The 23,350-nt window shown below is 45.0% G+C and overlaps 1 protein-coding gene across 1 annotated transcript in view; it reads left to right on the forward strand.

Annotated features, from left to right (window-relative positions):
- The window catches only part of LOXHD1 (lipoxygenase homology PLAT domains 1), a 154,790-nt gene that overhangs the window by 123,251 nt on the left and 8,189 nt on the right, over positions 1-23,350 (forward strand). The window contains exons 37-38 of the mRNA XM_051642711.1: positions 6,627-6,804; positions 12,590-12,775. Of these exons, the coding sequence (XP_051498671.1) occupies positions 6,627-6,804; positions 12,590-12,775 (364 nt within the window). The remainder of the gene's footprint in view (positions 1-6,626; positions 6,805-12,589; positions 12,776-23,350) is intronic.

The raw sequence follows: 23,350 nt of genomic DNA on the forward strand, positions 1-23,350 counted from the left end.
AGCTGATTTTCTGTTTTTCTTAGAGAAATAGAGGATGGGGGTTCTTCTAGCTCCAGAGGTAATAGACAACTTTATATATTATTTTTCTCTCCCACTTTCCTTGCCAAGGTAAACATAACATTTGTATTCCCAGGTAGAAAGTGAGGACAGGAGTGCTTGGGAAGAGGTGGGAAGGATTTGTGTTCTCTGATTTGTATTCAAGCCTTGAAAACTTATGTAGCCTGGTGTGACATGAAAACTGATCTGAGCCCATTTCCATTTCTGTCAAAAGTGCATATTAAAACTGCATAATGAAATACTTGTGGGGGTAGTGCTAAACTCTCAGACAGATGGTTCACAGTTAGTGCTAACTAGCACAGTGAAATGAGAAGCTAGATTAAGCCATCAACCCTGTAATTAACCATTTGTTGCTTCATTTATCTAAAGGATATTCTGTCTTCTTGTTCTATTGAAATAACAATAAATGGTATTTTTAATTCTCTTTGGTCTTTTTATAAACTGTTACTGGTCATAATTTATACTGCTTTTAGTTTACCAGAAACAGAAGTGCTTAAATACTAATTAAAATGCATGAATTATCAGTGATGTTGTACACAGCCAAAAGATTCTATTTACTAGCAGGGAAATAGTCTTTTATATATATATATATATATATTTTATTTTTTTTTTTTTTTTTTCCTTGCTGTCTAGATAAAATACATTGAAATTTCATTCAGAATCTCTGCAAAGTAATGAACTTGGTGCAACGATTCAAACTGTACCACGAGTGGTGAAAAGATTTAAACACTGATGCCTCTAGAGGGACCCAAATGTGATGAGCGATGTGTTGGGCCAGAATGAGTATTACTGGTTATTGCTACACACAGGAAGTCAAACAGAAAGCTCTCTAAAGCTGATCAACACTTCCTGATCTCACCATTGCTGGGAGAGGGACAGGGTTTGGATATTTTCCTTTAACCTAGTGCTGAATCTCAAGTTCTTCCACATCAAACTACTATGACACTACTGTGTGTTTCTGAAAAATTAGAGAATAGAATCATAGAATCATAAAATAAGAGAATCATGGAATACTTTCTGTAGGAAGAGGTCTTCAAAGGCCATGTAGTCCAACCCCCTGCAGTGAGCAGGGACATCTGCAGCTAGATCAGGTTGCTCAGAGCCCTGTCCAACCTGAGCTGGGATGTTTCCAGGGATGGAACATCCACCACCTCTCTGGACAACCTGTGCCAGTGTCTCACCACCCTCAGCATAAACAATTTGTGACTTCTAATTAGGAAACTTATCTAAAAGCATGCTTTGAAAACCTCCCCTTGGGATAGCCAGTTCCTCAGTCCATTTAATGACTTCACTTGCTGCCCAGTGTTTTAGATAACAAAGTTGAAAAGCTAGAAATCAGAAGGAATGAGAGCTCTCTGAGTGGAATAACAGGAATAGTAAAACTGTTGAATTCTGCAGAGTTGCTTCCCTCAGAATTTTAATGTTACTTTGTGCTGTCAAAGACAGGCAGATAAGAAGCTGTCTTAATGAAGCACTAATTGCATTTCATTCAAATGTCAGAAATAATCCTGAATGTGGGACTTGGTCTTTATTCAGTTATTTTTCCTTTACATAAAGGATATGAAGAGAATTTGAGACAATTCATTACAGCTGAAGCTGACTGCTGTTCTTTGCAACAGAGCAAATTCTTTTTGTTTTACAATCAAAGAACCCTTTTTTAAAGTGAAGACTGATGACATGCAACAGGAGTGTAAAAAAATTCCAGTGGAATCTTCAAAGATGCAATCCAGCACCTATATCTTTTGGTGTTAGTGGGTTGTATGTGGGAGAAGGCTGGGTTGAGGTAAATAAAATAATCAGATGTGTCAAACCTTTCTGTTAGAGCACACAGTGCACTATTCGTTTCAAGTTGCAGGTTTAAAGTTCCTGTCAACTACAGTATTTGCTCATCTACAAAGCAAATTATCAACATTTTATTCATGTGTGCTGTTTCTGCTATCTTTTCATTTCTTTTGGTATTTGCCAGTCTAGTTAAAACCTATGCATAACTGGTGATAATGTTTAAGCTTAAAAACACACATGATGTCCACACTAAGGTCTAGGTATCCTAAAAAATAATTTAGATGCAGTGGAATGCAGCAATCTCATTGCCAACTGGAAGCTAATTTCTCTGAGAGAAACAGACAGACAAAATATAAAAATAGCCTCAGCTTAGCTCCCTGAGATGACTTACTTGACCCTCATGATCCAATTCAGAATCCTGCACCATCCTGTGTGTGTGCAAAACCCACAAACATCTCCTCGTAGGATGGGGTTCATTTTGTGTTATTTTAGTCATTGGGAAAGATATGTTCAGCATTCACCTCTTCTACCAAGCAGTTTAGCCCAGCAAAGAGATAGATCTGAGGGAGGGACTGATGCCTTGAGTGTCTGTGTACCTGCCCCCAGCCTGGGGAGATGCGCTGGTGCCCTGGTGAAACCCAGGTCTGACCAGTGACCCTGGGGAGGTACAACACTTTCTGCTTGGGCTGGGTACCCAACATTCAGTGGCTCATGCTGAGGCAGGCAACAAACCCACCTTGTGACTGAGCAATCACCCTGCCACAAGGATCCTCCTGCTTCCACGTCTCTTGCTGTGGTCTTCCTTCAGCAAATGAGGCTTGTAAAATGCATCACAGACTGGTTTGGTTTGGAAGGGAACTTAAGTGTAATCAGTTCCAACCCCTTGCATGGGCAGGGACACCTCTCACCAGACCAGGTTGCTCTAAGCCCCATCCAACCTGGCCTTGAACACTTCCAGGGATGAGGCATTTACACATTCTCTGGGCAAATTCACCACCCTCACTACAAATAATTTCTTCCTAATATCCTGTCTAGATCTCCCCTCTTGCAGTTTGAAACCATCTCCCCTCATCCTATCACTCTACACTCTTGTCCCAAGTCCCTCCCCAGCTTTCCTGGAGCCCCTTCAGGCACTGGAAGGTGCTCTAAGGTCTCCCTGGAGCCTTCTCTTCTCCAGGCTGAACACCCCAACTCTCCCAGCCTGTCTCCAGAGCAGAGCTGCTCCAGCCCTCCCAGCATCTCCGGGGCCTCCTCTGGACTCTCTCCAGCAGCTCCATGTCCTTCCTGTGCTGGGGACCCCAGCCCTGGCCCCAGCCCTGCAGGGGGGTCTCAGCAGAGCAGAGCAGAGGGGACAATCCCCTCCCTGGCCCTGCTGGCCACGCTGCTGGGGATGCAGCCCAGGACACGGGGGGTCTCTGGGCTGCCAGTGCACATTACTGGCCCATGTCTGCTCCTCTCTGGAGCACCATCCCAGGACTAGAAGGCAGAGAGAGGTTGGTGTTGGTCTCTTCTCACAGGTAATTAGCAACAGAACAAGAGGGAAGAGCTTCAAGCTGCAACAGGGCAGCTTTAGACTGGACACTGGGAAAATTTTTTTCACAGAGAGAGTGCTCAGACACTGGAACAGGCTGCCCAGGGAGGTGGTGGAGTCACCATCCCTGGATGTGTTTAAGGGTTGTTTGTATGTGGTGTTGGTGGAGATGGTTTAGGGGAGAACTTTGCAGAGTGGGGATGATGACTGGATGGTTGGATGGTGATCCAAAGGGGCTTTTCCAACCTGAATGGTCCTATGATTCTATGATTCACTCTGTCTGTGCTAACTGCTCACATAAAACTGCATATGGATGAAATCACTCATCCTGTGTGAGAGGCTGAGGATGGAAAGAGAGGCATTTTGCTCTAGGGCTATCAGCAGCCAGACAGGTTTTCCTTAACAGCATCTGGATTGTTGGGCATGGGCTGGTTATTTGTGAGAGGTCTGATCTACCTGTCTGCAAGTGCACTCCAGCTGGCAACTCTAATCTGCTTCTACCCCTTGCTGCTTTCCTGACATTTCCCTGCAAGCTTTGCTCAGGACATTTTGCTGCCATCATTCCCAAGCAGGGCTGAGGTAGAGCTGGCTGAACCTTTTCCAGGAAAGGGTTTGTGCATCAAGGGGAACTAAAAAACAAACAACAAAACAAAAGGCATTTTCCCTCAACCTGAGATTATTCCCAATGTAGATTTGCAAATTTTAGCCAAAGGAAAGTTTCTAGGTTGGACTGCTATAAGGATGTAGTCATCATTCACTCATCCTTGAGAGAGGAGTCTTCCCTGTGGTCTGTGCCCCAGGAGAGAGGGCACCAGCTGGGGTTGTGAAGACTTGATTTCTGCTTGGTTCAAAGCCAGGGTTTAGTTTAACCTCCCTTGACTCATACAGCAATTTTTTTTTTGGCCATAATGTAAGGGTGTCACCAGCTGTGAATAAGCAGCTTTTTAGAAAAGTGGGACGGGTTCAACAACCCAAAATGTCCTGTACCTCTTGGACAAAGGTGCTGTGTTACAGATCCCAGTTTAACATCAGGCAGAGAGAAAAGCCCAGATGAATGCCCTACCCACAGAACTGTACCAGGCACAAGTAGCAGAGCTATTGCTTCAGTTTGGTGTAGCTACTGCTCTCTTTAAAACAGTTTTTTTTAATAACCTAGAGCAATATTCTTCCTTCGAACAGCTAAAGGTGACAGCAAAGCTTGGCTGGGGTCAACAGAAGTGTGTGGAGTGGGACACAAGCAGTTTGAGGACATAATCTGAGCACATTTTGTCTCAAGATAAGTTTTATAAGTTTCTTAGGCTGATGTATGAGAGTGCAGTGGAAGGTCACTGAGATAGTCAAGGGGCTGAAGGATATGGCACACTAGGAAGGGCTGAGGCAAATGGAGTTTTTAATCCTTGAGAAGAAAAGGCAAAGGGGAAATATAACTGCAGACTTCTGCTGCTTAAAGGGAGGTTACAGAGACCAGCAATCCAGTCTCTTCTTAGAGGTGAATAGTGAAAGGGCATGAGGTAATGGAAACAAGTTGCATCAAGGAATGTCCTGATTAGGTAGAAGGAAAATAGGCACTGGAACAGGCTGCTCAGGGCAGTGGTGGAGTCCCTGTCCCCAGAGGGTTGTCAAAGCCATGTAGATGTGGTGCTGAGGGACATGGTTTAGGGGTGGCCTTGGCAGTGCCGGGTTACTTGTTGGTCTTGATGTCCTAAAGGCCTTTTCCAACCCAAATAATTCTATGGTTCTATGAAAAAACAGTCTTCCCAATGACAGCAATGCAGGCCTGGGAGGGAAAGGTGGAGATCCACCCCAGCACTGTGTGGGGAATCTTCACTGTTGAAGATTTTCCAGACTTGGTTGGATATGGCCTTGCAGTTAGCCCTTCTTGGAGCAAGAGGTGGGACTAGACACCTCCAGGTGTCCCCTTTAACTTAACATTTTTCATGACTCCATTATTTGTTTCCTCCTAATATCACATCAGACTTCTCTGACACATCTGGGCTCATGTTTCCATGGCCCTTGCAGACATGTGGCTTGCAAAACACTGCATTTGGATGCACTGGTTCATTCAGGTATGGTCTCTTTCTGTTAAATGGTAACAAAAAAGGTTATCTGCATCCCTGCCTCCTCCCATCTCTCCAACTCCTCCAGTACCTGAAGAGGGCCTGCAGGAAAGCTGGGGAGGGACTTTTTACCAGGGTATGTAGTGATAGGATGAGGGTTAATGGTTTTAAGATGGAAGAGGGGAGATTTAGGTGGGACATGAGGAAGAAATTCTTCACTGTGAGGGTGGTGAGACACCAACACATATTGCCCAGGGAAGCTGTGGCTGCCCCATCCCTGGCAGTGTTGAAGGGCAGGTTGGATGGGGCTTGGAGCAACCTGGGCTGGTGGGAGGTGTCCCTGCCCATGCAGGGGGCTGGAACTGGATGATCTTTAGGTCCCTTCCAACCCAAACCATCCTACGATTCTATGAATTTAGTGTGAATTTACTGCAAGGTTTTTGATGTAGGCCAGTGTAATGCCTTTCTCCCAGCAGTCTGGTGCTCCACTGAGTGGAGCAGGGGTGGGTATTTTATTAGGTGTCTCTTGGACTAGCTCACTGGCTTGTGCTAAATACATTCCTATTCTGTTCTTATCACCACAGCATCTGAGCTTCTTCCCGTGCCACATTAGACAGTGTGACTAATATCTGTTGCATAGTGTTTGTTCTGTCACCTTTTCCCAGGGGGAGGAGTGTGTGAAGCATCCAGTTTTGCTGGCCTAATTTTATCTTGTGTGTTGCTTTAACTTGTTTGGGGTTGGTTTGCATATCTCTACAATGATTGCTGTGTGTTTGCAGGTTAAGGAAAGATACTGTGTGCTTCAGGGAGAGGTACTGAGGTTTTCAGTGGCTCTCTGTTACTTCTCCTCTGGAATTATTCCATACTGGCTTCCAGGAAAGGGGTGACTCTCTTAGACATGAGCTTTGTGCATAACCTATGTCAGAGGAGCAAATTTATTCATGTGCTTCACTCCATGTGTGAAAAGGTCCAGTACTATGAAGACCATTTCTCAGGACAAGTCACCACAGCAAATACTGCCCTCAGGAGAGAGCTCCAATTATCCCAGAAGAGCTCAGCACAGGTTTTGAAGCTATGACCAAGTTCTACACATGTCCTACCACACTCTGCACTTTGTAAGTTTAATCTTTGCCCTCATTCAAATGGCAGCTGAAGTCTGGCTGAAGGTTTTTTTTTGCCCTTGTTTTGGCTCTTCACAGATCATCCTGAAGAACCTGACTAATAAAGAAGTGGCCACATTTACCTATGGTGAATGGCTGTCAAAGCTGAAAAATGCCAAGGGAAGTCTTGTGTGTGAGATGCCTGCTGTGATCAACGATGAGCAGATGATGGAGGACACAACATACACTCTTCAGGTTAAAACCAGTGATGTTGGAGGTATGACCATGGTGGATATTTTATGACTTTTCTAGTATGAAGTTTGACTTTTTTTGCAGTGGAAAGCATCTCCTGCTTAATTTGAAATTACGTTTAAAAAAACATAATTCAGCCCTCCTGGCCTGGAACACAACAGTTTTGGCTGGCTGTTCATCATGACATTGTTATTCAGCCTCATCTGAGCACTGGATGTAAAATACTTAGACACAAAGTCTATATTTCACTGATTGCTGCTTCCTCTGAAGAAACCCTAATGGAAGTTATTGCCAGACCATATTCTGAGGGTCAAGAACTTTTTGGCCAGGTTAAGTCCATCCACACAGGATGGAAAAACATCTTGTGGTCAAAGATGGTGGGATTCAGGCTTTTGGCCAGTACTACTTTGCTCAAAGAGCAATTATTCACCCTCTTTTGCAAGGTGTTTTGAGACCATTTATCTCATATGGTTATTCATAGGTCAATAACCATCCTTAAATTCACACCAGATAGAAGAGGTGGAACTAAGTAGAAAGAAAGCTGCAGAGCTGCAAGAGCCAAGAATTGGGATTTCTATGTCATTTCCTGGGATCACTGCCTCTTTTCACTAGAACTTCTGTCAGGCTGCTGAACAAAAGCTTCAACCATATGCAAGCTGCCTCATGCCAAAATGGGGTAAACTAGACATTGTCTTGCAGACACTTTGTTTGAAAGATTGACCCTTTACAGGGGATCCTGCCACACCAATGTCTATGATCACCTCTTGATCTCTACCTCTCTCTTTTTATATTTTTTTCTTTTTTTTTAATTATAATTTTTTTCCCTTCCTGGATTTACCAGTGGTAATTTATGCAGCCTGTGAGGTTTGAACTGAGAATATTAAAAAAAAAAATCCACTGGCAAGAGTGTCTTTGTGCCACCTCACCATTTTTTATCTATCTGCTCTGTCTGCTGCTTCTCTGAAAAGCACGTAGTGAAATATGAAAAAAAAAAAAGCACAAAACAAACAAAAGAGAGAGTGAGGAATATTTGCTTATGTATCTGGCAATCCACCTAGTATAACGGCAGATCTTTCTGTGACCTTTTTGTGAAAGGCAGCCCTAGCTCACCGAGGTGGTGGAAATAGAAATGAGAGGAGAATAAAGGTGGCAGCAGCAGCAGACAGATCTGCCCTTCCCACTGAACAAAGGATGACGGGTATTAATGATGAAACATTTCATTTCATTATGAACAGCGACAACCAGCAGGAAAGAGCAGCTTACAGAGAGGTTTCAGAGGGTCTGTTTATGATTAAATCACACAGCACACTGACATAATGCTGAACTTTATCCAGCTTATCTAAAGGGGGTACAAGTCATGAACATCTCCCCTCTTTGATCATTATGTATTCCACGATTACTCCTGGTTGGACCAATTCAGGAAGGAAGAGGTTTTATCCTTGACAGTTAGTTCAAACATGTTCTGTCATCTCCTGCCACACTGACATTGTCTAGGGACTGCAATACTCCACAGTGAATAGAATCAGACGTGTGTGTTTCTAGGCAGGAAGTTTTTTCTCTGCAATAGCTTTCAACTTTCCAGTGCACCAGAGGCACTGAGAAATAAAAAAGGACATTAAAAAAAAAATAAATAGAAAATTCGTCTCACCTGTTTGTCACTTTACAAAAAATTATCCTTCTGGTTTTAGTTCCTTCTGGTCTAGGCTGTGTCTGATCAATTAATACGAGAGAGGAGCCTTATCAGTGCTCTGGACCATCCTCAGTCTCTGACAGTCTCTCTTCATCAGGTTCAGACAGAGCCAGGACAATTAGGTTAGGCTAGATTGCTAGTTAGGGAAAATGAATCCCTCAAAAAATGTCCTGCGGCAAACTAGAAAGCAGCAGTCAATTCCTCCCCAACATGCACACAGATTTAACACCAATCTTGTTTTACTCTTTCCTCAAAGAGACTTTTGAGTCACAGTTTGGCTTTTCTGAGATTGGCCGGCTTGGATGATCATGTAACAGTCAGAGGTTGCACCGGGGAAAGATGCAAGATCCTCTCCTGCAAAGGTCAAATCCTTTCCCTTTCGAAGGTCAAATCCAGAGGCCACTGGAAGTACCTCAGGTGGCAGCTCTCAGGGCACCTGGTGGCTCTTTCTGTGGCACAAAATTGCCCTCACCTATTAATTCTGCTTTACACACATCTCTGTGCTCTACACGCTGGCATCATATACGTGGTAATGCAATAGAAAAAGAATAAATATCGCTTCGTCATTTTCCCAGCACTAACAAAGCAAGAGGTTTTTATCTCTGCTGTTGTAAGACTAGTTATTAAGTTGTCAGCTCAGCTACAGCCTGAAAAGTACATAATTTAAGGCAGTTGGTGTCAGCTCCTAGTGCCTTGTCCAAGTCTCTGTTAAGTCGAAGAAGAACATTCTTTGGCCTCACAAGGCTCTGACTCAAGCCTACAGTTTGTTTAAAAATGATGCAGCTGCTCAGTAAGAATCATAAATCATAGCCATTTTTGTTGGATGGGGCCCCTAGAGGTTATTTCCTCCATCACCCTGCTCAAATAACTGTTGCCAGCACCAGGTCAATTTGGCCAAGAGTGCCCAGATGAGGCTTGAACACCTCCAGAGGCAGTGATGCCACCACATCTCCAGGCACCTGCACCAGTTTCCTAAGAAATATTTTTTTTTCCTGATGCCCAGCCCCAACCTCCCCAGTCATTTGTGACTGTGGCTTCTCGGGGTATGGTCTGACATCTCCACTGCACATGACTCTGTCATCATTGTCACACATCCCAGCTCATCTCCCTTGGCTTCTCCTCACAGTTGTGTGCCCGAGCTCGTGTCCCTCTTGGCAACCATCTGCTGAGCCCTCCTCAGTGTTTCGACACAGCCCAGGGGTCCAAACTGGCACCTGGGTCTGAGAATGGACTACTCAAGTCCAAGCCAAGGGGATAAGAGCTTCCCTTCAGCTGCTGGCCACGCTCCTTCTGATGCAGCCAAATACGTGGTTTGCATTGAACACAGAAAATTTCCTGTTAGCTCAGATTCAACCTGATTCTGAATATTTCTGCTATCCCTGGGCCTTCTTCAACTCCCCAGCCTGTACACGTGCAGGGTTTTTTCCACCCCAGATGCAGAACTTTGCATTTCTCCTTGGGATTCATAGATTCGTAGAATGTGAGGGGTTGCAACGGACCTTTAAAGGTCATCTTGTTCATTCTTCACGAGATTTCTGCTTGCTCAGTCCTCGAGTTTCTCAAGGTCTACCTGGGTTGGAATTCTGCCATTCAGCATCTCAGTCACTCCCCGAAATTAAGGGTTATCCAGCAGCCTGCTGAGGATGCACTCTGCCACTCTGCAGGGTCCTGGTGACGAAGTTCAGTGCTGCAGACCCCAGTGCTGCTGCACTCATTGCCAGCTAAGGCTTGTGCAACCACAGTAACCCTTCCCTTCATCTGTCAAAATTGCTACAGTTCCTAAATGTGCCTGACAGCTTCCTGGAATTAGCAACGACAGAAAAAGGAGAGAGACTCAACGAGGTGAAATGCACATTCATCCAGCAATTTCTGTTCTTTCCTTTCCCGTCTCCCTGCTAATTGCTTGTGAGGGAAACGACCCTGCATGAGGCCTTCATAAGCTTCTTTCTTCAGGGAAGGTTTTGCTGAGAAACGGTGGTTTCTGTGCTTTTTCAGACCTTGCATTCATTGGGAGTTTGCTCCTTGTGAGGAAATGGACTTTCATTTGTTTTGTTCCTCACCTCAGCAAACTTTAGAGTCATAAAAGGTGTTGCCAGACGGATTGCATGACTCCCTGCCCTGGTGCTTTCTCTTCCTTCTGAAGTCCTTCATGGGGAGCCATGGAAAAGTAGCCCAAATTTACCATAGGCAATTTTTCACGTGGACAGCAAGTGTTGCTTTGACTTTTCTCTGTACGACCCTTTTTATCCTCTTTTTTTTTTCCTTCTTTTAATATTTTTTTTCAACCGTTCCATAAGAAGAGTTGTTATTTCTTCACAATTTCTGTACTGAAACAACTATCCCAAAGAAGTGACAGCCTTCTCCTAAACTTTGCAGTCCCTCTGACTTTGTCTCTTCATTGTGCTGTAAATGGAGCTGTGGGAAATGCTGTCCATGTGGCCCAAAAGTGGATTTATGTAAGAAATGGTTTGGCAGGTGATGAGAGTTTGCAAAACTGGACTACCTAACCGAGGGCAAAGGATGCTGAATTTTTTTGCAAGACAGATTTGGGTTTGATGATCTCATTTTCATTTTGCAAAGTTTAAAGCCTTTCTTTCTGACACAGCAATGAATGCCTGACCACCTGGAATAATTTATTTTTTCTTATGAATTTGATTTTTTATGATGGCATCAAAAATAAAACAACAGTAACTCTGTTCGAGCTCTAAACAATACCAGGTAAAATTGTGGCAACAACTCCAGATAAAACGTTTATAAGGTCACTGAAGATGATGGTTTGTACTTGAACTCTCCAGAAGTCAGGAAAATTTCTGCAGTGAAATATGGGCAGTCATAAGCATATGAAAGTCAATATCAGCTAATAAAAACAATAATAAAAATTATTATATTCCTAATGTATACATAAGAAGCGGTGGGAGGTGGTGGGGCAAGCTCTTGTATGAGAAACTGGAACTTTTTCCATTAAATGCAAAATATTTTAAAAAGGAATACAAAGAGAAGACTTATGGAAGGGCAAAGTGGTTCAGAAGATGCCATAGTGGTTTTGTTGATGATCTGCACTTTGCTTTCCAATTCCTGTGCCATCCAACACAGCATGAGGCAGACCCTGGCTGAGGGGTCCTGGGTGCCACAGGACAACCTGGAGCAGCTTGAGAGACAGCAGAAGGAGGGCACAGTGTGGAAAAGGGACTGTGGCCTGCTGGGAAGACCAGGGCAATGTACTAATGCTTCTTAGCTAGAAAAGTTAAATTATGTTCTTTAGCACTCTTCCGTAGATTGCTGGGTGTTACTGGGTAAGTTTCTTCCCAAGCCACTCTAGAAAATTGGGAGTAATTACTTCCCTCCCCACCCCGCCTTTTTGTTTGTTTGTTTGATTGATTGATTGGTTGCTGTTTTGGTTTTGTTTATTTTCCCCCTTAATTATATCTCTTTGCTGGATCTCTACTTTAGAGAAATCTGTCTAATCATGGAGTTTAATCTGCAGGACAAAGCTTTTACAAAGACATGCAGAGGTAGGATGAGGAGTAATGTTTTTAAACTAAAAGAAGGGAGATTTAGGTGAGACATGAGGAGGAAATTCTTTGCTGTGAGGGTGGTGAGACCCTGGCCCAGGTTGCCCAGGGAAGCTGTGGCTGCCCCATCCCTGGCAGTGTTGAAGGGCACGTTGGATGGGGCTTGGAGCAACCTGGGCTGGTGGAAGGTGTCCCTGCCCATGCAGGGGGGCGATCTTTAAGGTCCCTTCCAACCCACACTAGTCTGGGATTTTATGATTATATGACACTGATGTCCTCTGCAAAGTGACATGGTGCACAGCTCCTGCTTTCTATTAGCACTGCTGTCACCACAGCCACCTGACCTTGAATGAAGAGTGAAACATTCCAGCTCTGTCAGGGGTATGGGCTGGAAGGGCTGGCTTGTTAGCCACCATGGGATGTTCTCCTTGCAGGATCTTGCACAAATTCAGTGGCATATTTTTTGGCTGTGCCCACAGGAACCTGACCCTCCCTGCAGCCACTTCCAGCCTGCCTTTGGTGCCTCCATTTCCATGCAGTCGGAGGCTGGGTGCCAGCCCTGCACAGCAGGCTAGCTCCTCACATTGTGCCTTGCTCTCCTCTTCCAGGAGCAGGCACCGATGCCAACGTGTCCTTGATCCTCTTTGGGGAGAACGGGGACAGCGGGACCTTGGCTCTGAAGGAGTCCAACAAGTCTAACAAGTTTGAGAGGAACCAGATGGATGAATTCCACTTCTCGGACATGCTGAGCCTGGGAGACCTCTGCAAAGTGCGGATCTGGCACGACAACAAAGGTCAGGGCTGTGATTTGGTGGGTGGGAGAGGCTGGAGCAGCATTTTTCACTGGAGACAACACAGCTTCATGCCTGTCCAGACGTACCCCCCCCTCATGCAGGAGACTGTGTCCCCACCTGCTGATCTGGTGGTATCTGCTCTGATGGGTCCTCAGCTTCAGCCAGAGCTTATGGCTACCACTCCAACACAGATAATGACAGCCCCTCCACAGCAAAGCCAACCAGCCCATTACCACAACACACACCTCTTCACAGGCCAGCATGGCACCCTCCAAAATATTAACTCTATCAGCCTGACACTGACACATGAGGTACTGCAGCCTGGCATAACACAGTGAGATTTAGAAGACAGGAATGAAAATCTGTGGCTGTCTCCATTAAAATCAGCTCCTCATAGGGTGAGTGTGCAGTGCCCTGCAGAGAGAGACCTTGACATTTCCCTGCTGATGGACACCCAAGCTGGTTTCACATACAGCAGAGCAGCACTGTGGTGGTGTGTTGTTAGTCAGGTACCAAGCAGTCTCTTGTAACTAATGCATCTCTCACACTGCTGTGGTGACATCTCATCCCATTTCATCTTCATCTAAGAGAGATGATCGTGCATTAACAATGGCTTGCTCACTAGTGACAGGCTCTTGCTGCAGACCAAAGCTTCATAGTGGAGCTTCATAGTTCTCACAGACCCACCACTCTTAACAGGGTGGTTTGGGCAGTAGTATTGATCAAAATCCTGGGAGGAACGACAGCAAGATTGCCCAGTCTTTACCAGGTGGTACTGAGGCAGTTGGTCTATGGCTGCACTGGGGTTTTAAGTCCATATGGACTCATTCTGGTCATTATCATCTTGACTTCAAGTTGTGGCAGATGGGGAAGGCTTCATCACATGCAGTATTACTAAAAGATGTTACCTCTTGATCAGATTCTCCCTCTGGAAGTTTGCTTCCTTATTTTTATTACCAAAAAAAATTTAAAAATAAAATAAATCCCCTTCTACTGTTCTACTGTGAAATATGGGAAATACCACTATCCGCCTAACAGGATTTTTTATTCTCAGCCACTGCAGGCTTTGAGCTCATATTAGTAACTCCCACAACACAGGACAACTTCATTAATTAACCTCTGTAACACCATGTTATATAGATGGTGCTGAGTGGAGAAAAGAAGCTGATTTTATCTGATTTTAGACCCCAAAATACTTATTCCCTGAATCTGCGTTTGTTATGCAGAAATTGAAATATCCACTGGCATTTTAGCTCATCAAACAGGCATCTCTGCAGTTGCAAGAACAGTTCAAACAGCCTTCTGAGTGCAGCAAGAAATCAGTGTGGACTTCGAAATTCGTTTTCCAATATGTTACCAGCTAAAATGCCTACAAAGAGGCATTGTGGCTCCCCGGTGGTGGGCTGTGCTAACATAATGGAATGCAGCCACCAGATCTGAGCTGATCCCTGGGGCTCAGACACGCCAGCAGGCTGGGATGCAGGAGGATGAGAAGTGGGTCAGACTGAGGGTCTTGTTGAGCCCAGCAGCTGTTTCCAGCAGCAGCATCACAGGGTGCCCAAGGAAGAAGAGGAGCTGAGCTACCATGTGTAGTCCTTCCCCAAGACTCTGCATCTTACTGTGTGTAGCTCAGGTATCTCCTGGACTGGATGTAATTTTTGTCTGTTTAAGTAACTTTTGGTGAATTTTCTCATTCAAGTGCATGTCCAGGCACCCCAGGAGACATTTAAGGCTCACAGCAATGAGTCCCAGGGGTCTGCTTTCTGCTGTATGACAAAAAAATCCTGCTAATCCAGGCAGGTCTGCTGCTTTGTCTTTTTTGCACAAGTGATCACAGTTCAACTTCTTCTTGCCCCTGCTGATGTTTTTGCTAAAGGCTGGGAAGCTACCACACTGGAGCTGAGCTATGGCCGTGGCTGTCTGCATGCTCTTGGTTAGTGGTGAAGGGAAGTAACAGATCCTAGCCCTAGGCTAAGCAGTCGGTAGGCTCAATTAGTTTAAATTTGCTAAGAGCATGTACCCAGATAGCCACCACAGGTCAGCTGCTCCTGGTTTGAGCTAGAATAGTAAATCATGTGTCCAGAACCAGAAAAATAACACTAGATATTTATAACAGGTAGTGATAGGATGAAGGGGTTTGTTTCAAAACTGAAAGAGGGGAGATTTAGATTAGACTTAGATTAGACATAAGGAAGAAATTCTTTGGTGTGAGGCTGGTGAGACCCTGGCCCAGGTTTCTCAGAGAAGCTGTGGCTGCCCCATCCCTGGAAGTGCTGAAGGGCAGGTTGGATGGGGCTTGGAGCAACCTGGTCTGGTGGGAGGTGTCCCTGCCCATGCAGAGGGTTGGAACTAGATCATCTTTAAGGTCCCTTCCAACCCAAACCAGTTTGTGATTCTATGATTTTATGATTGCAGATACACATTGCCACCTCATATTCTCTTTCCTCATTTCTCTCATATCACTGCTTTCCATTATAAGTATCAGAGCTTTTACCAGACCCAGTTGACCACAGGGTTAAGCCTTGGACAAACAACATGCTCAGGTTTTGTTCTTGTTTGGTTTTTTGTGGGTTTTTTGGTGTTTTTTTTGTTTTGTTTTGTTTTTTTTTTTTCCCCAGTAAGAAGGACAACTAGAGTTTAAATCATAACATATGTTGTCTTCATTGTTCTTGCATTAGTCATGGTGAAAGGCTTATCCTATCTAAAACTTCACACAATGCAGCATGACAGTTTGTTGGGTGGGTAGAGTATTTATTACTGCTGGGATCCCAGGCTATAGCTATCCCTTGCATGTATGCCTGTTGTCTCTATATAGTTTATATAAATTGGCTGTGCCAGCAGTTAGAAATTCCTGGATTTATTTTTTTGGAAAAGGGGTCAGGGGCTGAGGGTGTTGTATGTTTTTTGTCAGATGCTTAGGGGACTTAGGGTATTAAATAAAAATGTGCTTGTATTTACCATTACTCTGAGGCATCAGATGTTGATCATTCTCTCCTCAGCTTTTTTTTTTTTTTTTTTTGAGTAAATGGTTCTCTGCCAATGGTCTGTGAACACTCAGCCTCACTCTGGCCATTCCCCATTGTTCCTCCTCACATGCTGAATACATGGAGCACAGACGATGTTCTTTTCCTAATTTTCTTAATAATCAGTCTCAGTGACAGGGTCAGCCTGTTTTGACTCAGTACGTGCCTTTAGCACCTACGGGCTAGTTAAGGGAACTACTAACCATCACAGGGCTTCCTTTTCTTTCAAGCATCACCAGGTCTGAGCAAGAAGTCAACCAGCCTGTCCCCATTTTGGGACAAAATACATGTAAATGTCTTGCACAAGGTGGCTGCTTTGCCAAGGAAGTCCTGCTCACCATCCCTCCCCAGCAGCAAAGGGTTGCTGCAGCAGCTTCGTTCCCAGTTCACATCCCACTCCTCTTTATCCTTTTTTTTTTTTTTTTTTTTGGAATTCAACTGCAGTGGGGTGCTCAGAGCTGAAAAGGCAGTAATTGCAAAGGCAAAGACTGTCAGAAGGTCTTTAAATTGCAGGCACTGTGTTTGCCTCTTCTGGAAAAGCACGCCAGTTTTATGGCCCCGCTTTAATGCTTTTAAAAGCTGTTTTACCCACAAAAACTGCTGAGTGGCATCACTGTATGAGATATAAAGGAGGAATGAGGGCCCCATCTAATTCCTCTGACTTCAGTAAAATTGATTAGGAAAGAAGTCGACGCTCATTTAAAAACAGGCAGTTTAGAGACTTCACAACTATAATTTCAAGGAACTTGTCCCTGATTTTTTAGATGTTTCGAGCTCACCAGCAAGAGTCTGGGAACAATGAATTTCTTTGAATGAAATTGAGTTTTAAGTTTTGCTCTATGTCTTTTCATCTTGCCCCTGTTTACTTCGAGATACTGATGTTAGACCTAATATATTTACACTCCCTGAGAAAATTTAATCATTTCCAGACTCCCCATATCCTGATCTCAGAAAGACACAATGTATTTTCTCATATCTCAGTTCATTTACTTCTACATTTATGCAAGATCAGTATCTGTAGGTCTGTAGAAATGCTATGTTTCTAAATATAAGCCTCAATTTTTTTCTCTGGTTTAAGGACTAAATCACTATTCAGGAAGAATGGCTTAAAGTTTCTCACTATCTCAGTAATGGAAATATTTACCTAGAAAAAACACTCCCCCACCCTCCCCTCAACCCCTCCTTTTTTTTTTGTTGCCTTTTTCTCCTTACAACAAGAAGATATGGGAAATCTGGATTTAGCTCCCTCATCTGCCTGAGTAGATTTGAACCCAGATGATAAGCAGTCTTTTTTAAGTAATTAATTTCAGATTCTTGATTATCTCATTTGCTATCAGCTAAAGGGAGCCAGAAGACTCTAATTATGGATAAACTAGACTTCTTTGTGTTTTTATGGGAGCAAAGACAGAAGTGAGTAACAAGGTTATTCAGCCCAACTTCTTCTTTGCCTTGACAGGGTCCTTTCTCTCAATTACACTAACTGCTCTGACATGGTCTAATCGAGTTTTAAATAGCTTAACTGCCTCAGTGACTCATTCTGGGTGGCTCTTTCAATGGAGAAAATATCTCATTCCCCTTTTCTTGACCTGGACCCAACATCAAAAACATCAATATATCTTTGTTTTTCCTTTTTCTTCTCTGAAGGAACTGCCTTTTTAAGGATTGGTATCTTGGGTCAGATTTAAAATTTCCAAGACCTTTTTGCAATTCACAGATATAATTCTAAGGCTTTTGGTCAGATCTTGGCCATAATTATTAAAAGAAACCTAAAGAATATAGAATCATAAAATCACAGACTGGTTTGGGTTGCAAGGGACCTAAAGAACATCCCAGCTACCCCTGCATGGAGACCAGGTTGCTCCAAATCCCATCAAACCAGGCCTTGAACACTTCCAGGGATGGGGCAGCCACAGCCTGCCTACGAAACATGTTCTGCCTTCTTAGCTCTATGTAAAGATTACCTCAACTACCAGACTTGAAAAGGGCTTTTTTAAAGCCCTCCTCAGTGCTTGGCTATTGCCTTATAAACTCTGTAGATCCGTGGGGCAGATTTCATAGAATCATCAACTCACAGAACAGTTAAGGTTGGAAGGGACCTTAAAGATCATCAGTTTCTAATCTCCCTGCTATGAGCAGGGACACCTCCCACTAGACCAGGTAGCACAAAGTCTCATCCAACCTCGTCTTAAAAACCTCCAGGGTTGGGCATCAACAACCTCCCTCGGCAACCCATTCCAGTTCATCACCACCCTTATAGGGAAGAATTTCTTCCTTATATCTAACCTGAATCTCCCTTCTCTCAGTTTAAAACCATCACCCCTTGTCCTATCACTATCTTCTCTGATGAAAGTCCCTCCCCAGCTTTCCTGGAGCCCTTTCAGGCACTGGAAGGTGCTCTAAGGTCTCCCTGGAGCCCTCTCTTCTCCAGGCTGAACACCCCAACTCTCTCAGCCTGTCTTCACAGCAGAGCTGCTCCAGCCCTTTGATCATCTTGGTGGCCCTTCTCTGGACCCTCTCCAACAGGTCTATATCTTTCTTGTGCTGAGGGCACCAGAGCTGCACACAGTGTTTCAGGTGGGGTCTCATCAGAGCAGAGCAGAGGGGCAGAATCCCCTCCCTGGCCCTGCTGGCCACACTGCTTTTGATGCAGCCCAGGATGCAGTTGCTCTCTGGGCTCCAGCACACACTGGTGGGTGATGTTGAGCTTCTCATCAACTACCACCCCAAATGTTTCTCCTCAGGACTGCTCTCCAGCCATTCTCCCCCCAGCCTGGATTTGTGCCCGGGGTTGCACTGACCCAGGTGCAGGACCCTGCACTTGGCCTTGTTGAACTTCATGAGGTTGGCACTGGCCCAGCTCTCCAGCCTGTCAGGGTCCTTCTGGATGGCCTCCCTTCCCTCTTGAGTGTCAATCACACCACACAGCTTGGTGTCATCAGCAAACTTGCTGAGGATACACTCAATCCCACTGTCCATGTCTCCAACAAAGATATTAAACAGCACTGGTCCCAATACTGACCCCTGAGGGACATCACTCATCACCTGCCTCCATTTGGACATTGAGCCATTGACCACAACACTCTGAGTGCAGCCATCCAACCAATCTCTTATCCATTGAGTTGTCCATCTGTCAAATCCATGCCTTGTCAGTTTGGAGACCAGGATGTCATGTGGGACAGTGTCAAACACCTTGCACAAATCCAGGTAGATGACATCAATTGCTCTGCCACCATCCTCCATCCCTGTAGCCTTGTTGTAGAAGGCCACCAGATTGGTCAGGCATGGCTTGCCCTTAGTGAAGCCATGTTGGCTGTCACCAATCACCTCTTTATTTTCCATGTGCCTTAGCAGATTTTCCAGGAGGATCTGCTCCATGACCTTGCCAGGCACAGAGGTGAGACTGACTGGCCTGGGTCCTCCTTTTTCCACTTTTTAAAAATTGCAACTATGTTCCCTTTTTTTCCAGGTGTGAGGATTTTTCACCTGTGGAACTGTTATATCTACACTCTGACCTGTTAAGTGTTTTTCCATAGGAGTAGTTTATCTGCAAGATGCAGTTGGGCTTTTTTGTCTGAGAGTAGTTTAGGGGTCGTTTGGACCTCACTCAAGTCTTGGACTAACCAAGTTGCTTAGACCACTTGGAGGAGGGAGGGCAGTGGATCCGTTTTCTGGAACTGTCCCAGGTGTGAAGTTTTGGCTTTGTAAAAGGTTGTGAGAGGTTTTGCATTGCCTGTCTGCTCTGATGAGAAATGTTGTGGTGTCAACTACCAGGATCCTAAAGTAGAAATACACAAAAATGGATCTTCTCTTATTCTGCCACTGGCTTGCTGAATGACCTTGCATAAATCACGTCCCTGTACCTCATTTTCAATTATGTAAATTAGGGATAAAAATTATTCACCTTCCTAAAGTGTTTTGAGATGTACTGATGCAAAGCTAGATGCTCTGATTTTAACAGCTCTCAATTAATGCTCCATTTCTAGCAATCTGATTCTGCAATCCAGTTCTTACCACTTTCTGAGTAATGTCTCATGTGGTGGGTTTTAGGGATGAATGGTCATCTAACCAGGCAGGGGATAAATAATGTCAGAGATTACAAGGCTGATTAATTGTCTTTGCAATAGTTATTCCTTTACATTTCAGAAAATGTGAAAATATATTTTAAAAAATCCCAAAACAATGCAATGAGGGGGCTGAGCAGTGCTGGTTGATGGTTGTGAGTGGCTGGGCAGCAGCAATTCTTCAGTGGCCCATGAGTCCTCAGCGTCCCAAGCAGGATTTTTCTTTTATTCCTATGGGAATATAAGCACCAGGAATGGCAACAATTGCCCATGAGCAGGCATCAACTGCTTTCAAAACTAAACCAAAGAAGATCTGATACAGATGGGCAAAGAATAGAGAGGGAAGTCAATGCATATGGCTGTAAAGACTGGAGACAGTTTAACTTCCATAGATAGGTCTGCACCCAAGCCTGGAGCCAGCACAGATTTGACCCCATCAGCTCTTGCTTTGCAAGGGACAGTTAGCAGCAAGGTAGGGACAGTACAGCAAGGTCAGGGACCAGGTGAGTAGTGAACAAAACAGACTCTGTTATTTCTCACCCTTTTCCTCACATCCTCCCATGTTTCTGCACATGTCAGACCAGCTTAATATTTTAGGGATGAATATAGGCTGGAGTGAGTAGTGGCTGTTCCCAAGGGAGAAAAAGAAGAGCTCTGGTGCTGCAGATTAGGATTTTAGTTAAATGAAGCAGTAATGTCATTATCTGTGTTACATTTAGTAAAGTCAGACTCACTTGTGCTAATCACTGCAGAAGTGCCTGTCAAGGAGCTTACAATCCAGCCCATCTGTCCAGCATCAGGAAAACACAGACTTGTAGCATCACCTGTGAAAGAGGTGAGGTGGTCCTGTGAAGACCTTGCAGACATACACAGAAGGTCCTTGCCCAGCACCATCCATTTGTCAGCCTGGGGCTTTTTGGAAAGGAGGATAAATGAGACAAATAACTGCTTTTTTGGATAAGGGCACTTGGGGAAGAGAAAATCTTTCCCTATATGACACTAAATTATACAACTGCCAGACTCAAGCTAGCAAAGTGATTCTGTTTTCCCCAGAGGTCTTCTTCTCCTCTAATTACATCTGAAATGTTTTGCACTTTGTTGAATATGTCCCTTCCAGCTGCAGACCATTAAGGAGCCTATGTGGCACAGCCACCAGTTTTATTAGGATGGGTTTGCTGCTGGGGATTATGATGGCAGCAAAACAGGCCTGGAGTGAAGGTCCTTTTGTTACAAACACCAGACACTTGTTGTGGTGTGACACCAGTCCTGGCACCAGGGAACAGAGACAAGGAGGGAGGATGTGCTCTGGACTTGGTCAGTGCAGCATTAGCCTGGGGTGAATGATTTCTTTAGAGAAATAAAAAGCAATATAGGATACTTCTGCAGCTTCCAGTCTTGGAGCCTGAGGTGCTAATCATCAGGAAGGAAAACAGGAAAAAGCAAAGGCCAATTCTAGTGAGAGGAAAGAGAAACCTTGTTTCTTTAAAGCAGACAGGACAATGTTTTGAAGGAATAAAATACTTTTTCTAAGAATGACCAGCCAGCTCCTTCAGTTGTTGAATCATAGAACCATTTAGATTGGAAAAGACCTATAAGATCATTGAGTCCAACCATTAAGAAAAGGAGAGGTAGCTTTGTGCCCTGTTGGTATTTGCTTTTCACTGTTGTCCTGACAGAGCCCAGAACTTGCTCTTTAAATAGACCAGAACTGATAAATGTATCTTTGTCAGGGACACCAAGAAAAGCTGCACTTTGTGCTTCTTTGCCCTCAGTTCCAATTGTTCTGGAAAGTCAGCTCTGGCCTATCTCTCCTTGTAAAAAAAAGTGCAGGTTTTTTGTTGCAGCTCTCCTGAGGAGTGGCTGCTGGGAGGAGGCTGGAGGAGGGTATGTGTATCTCATTCAGTCTCTTCTCTGATACCACGGCTTGGCACTGATCCTGTCTCGGTCATGCTGTTCACTGCTGGCAACAGGACTAACAACAATATTTTCATGGAATCACAGTCTGGTTCGGGTTGGAAGGAACCTTGAAGATTATCTAGTTCCAGCCCCCCTGCACGGGCAGGGACACCTCCCACCAGCCCAGGTTGCTCCAAGCCCCATCCAACCTGCCCTTCAACACTGCCAGGGATGGGGCAGCCACAGCTTCTCTGGGCAACCTGGGCCAGGGTCTCACCACCCTCACACCAAAGAATTTCCTCCTCATGTCTCACCTCAATCTCCCTCTTCCAGTTTTAATCCATTCCCCCTCACCCCATCCCTCCCTGCCCTTGTCCCAAGCCCCTCCCCAGCTTTCCTGGAGCCCCTTCAGGCACTGGAAGGTGCTCTAAGGTCTCCCTGGAGCCTTCTCTTCTCCAGGCTGAACACCCCAACTCTCCCAGCCTGTCTCCAGAGCAGAGCTGCTCCAAGCCCTTGGATCATCTTCATGACCTCCTCTGGTCTTGCTCTGGCACTGAGCCTGACAATATTCAAGAAACATTTGGACAACTCCCTTAGGGACATGGTGTGAGCTTTGGGGTTGTCCTGTTCTGGGGCAGGAGTTGGACTTGGTGATCCAGACTGGCCGAGGAGGTAATTGAGCCACCATCCCTGGAGACATCTAAAAAGACAAATGAGGTGCTAAAGGACAAGGTTTAGTGGTGGAGGTGGTAGGGTTAGGGTAGTTTTTGCACTCGATGATCTTGAAGGTCTTTTCCAACCAGAGTGGTTCTGTGATACTGTAGCTCCATGTCCTTGCTGTGCTGGGGACCCCAGCCCTGGCCCCAGCCCTGCAGGGGGGTCTCAGCAGAGCAGAGCAGAGGGGACAATCCCCTCTCTGGCCCTGCTGGCCACGCTGCTGGGGTTGCAGCCCAGGACACGGGGGGTTTCTGGGCTCCAGCGCACGGTGCCGGCTCATGGGGAGCTTCTCATCACCCAGCAACCCCAAGGCCTGCTCCTCAGGGCTGCTCCTGGTTCATTCTTCACCCAACCTGTATTTGTGCTTGGGATTGCCCCAACTCAAGTGCAGGACCCTGCACTTGGCCTTGTTGAACTTCATGACGTTTGCACAGGTCCACCTCTCCAGCCTGTCAAGGTCCCTCTGTGTGGCCTCTCTTCTCTCCAGAATGTCAGCCACATCCTGGCTGTTTAGTGTCATCAGCAAATTGCTGAGGGTATCCTCAATCCCACTGTCCACTGCTATGACTAAGATGTTAACACCAGTCCCAGTAAGGACTCCTGGGGAACATCCCTGATCTCCACTTGGACTTTGACAGCAAACACCCAACCAATTCCTTATCCACTGAGAGGTCCATCTGTCAAGTCCCTGTCTCTCCAATTCAGAGACAAGCATGTCATGCTGGGTAGTGTCAAATGCTTTGCAAAGGTCCAGGTAGACAACATCAGTTGTTCTTCCCTTCTGGCACTGTCCTCCCAGTTCAAGAGAGCCAAGGATATATGGGAGAAAGTCCAGTGAAAGGCCACAGAGATGATTAAGGAATTGGGGTATATATTGT

This window comes from Apus apus, chromosome Z, assembly GCF_020740795.1.
Source record: "Apus apus isolate bApuApu2 chromosome Z, bApuApu2.pri.cur, whole genome shotgun sequence".
NCBI lineage: Eukaryota > Metazoa > Chordata > Aves > Apodiformes > Apodidae > Apus > Apus apus.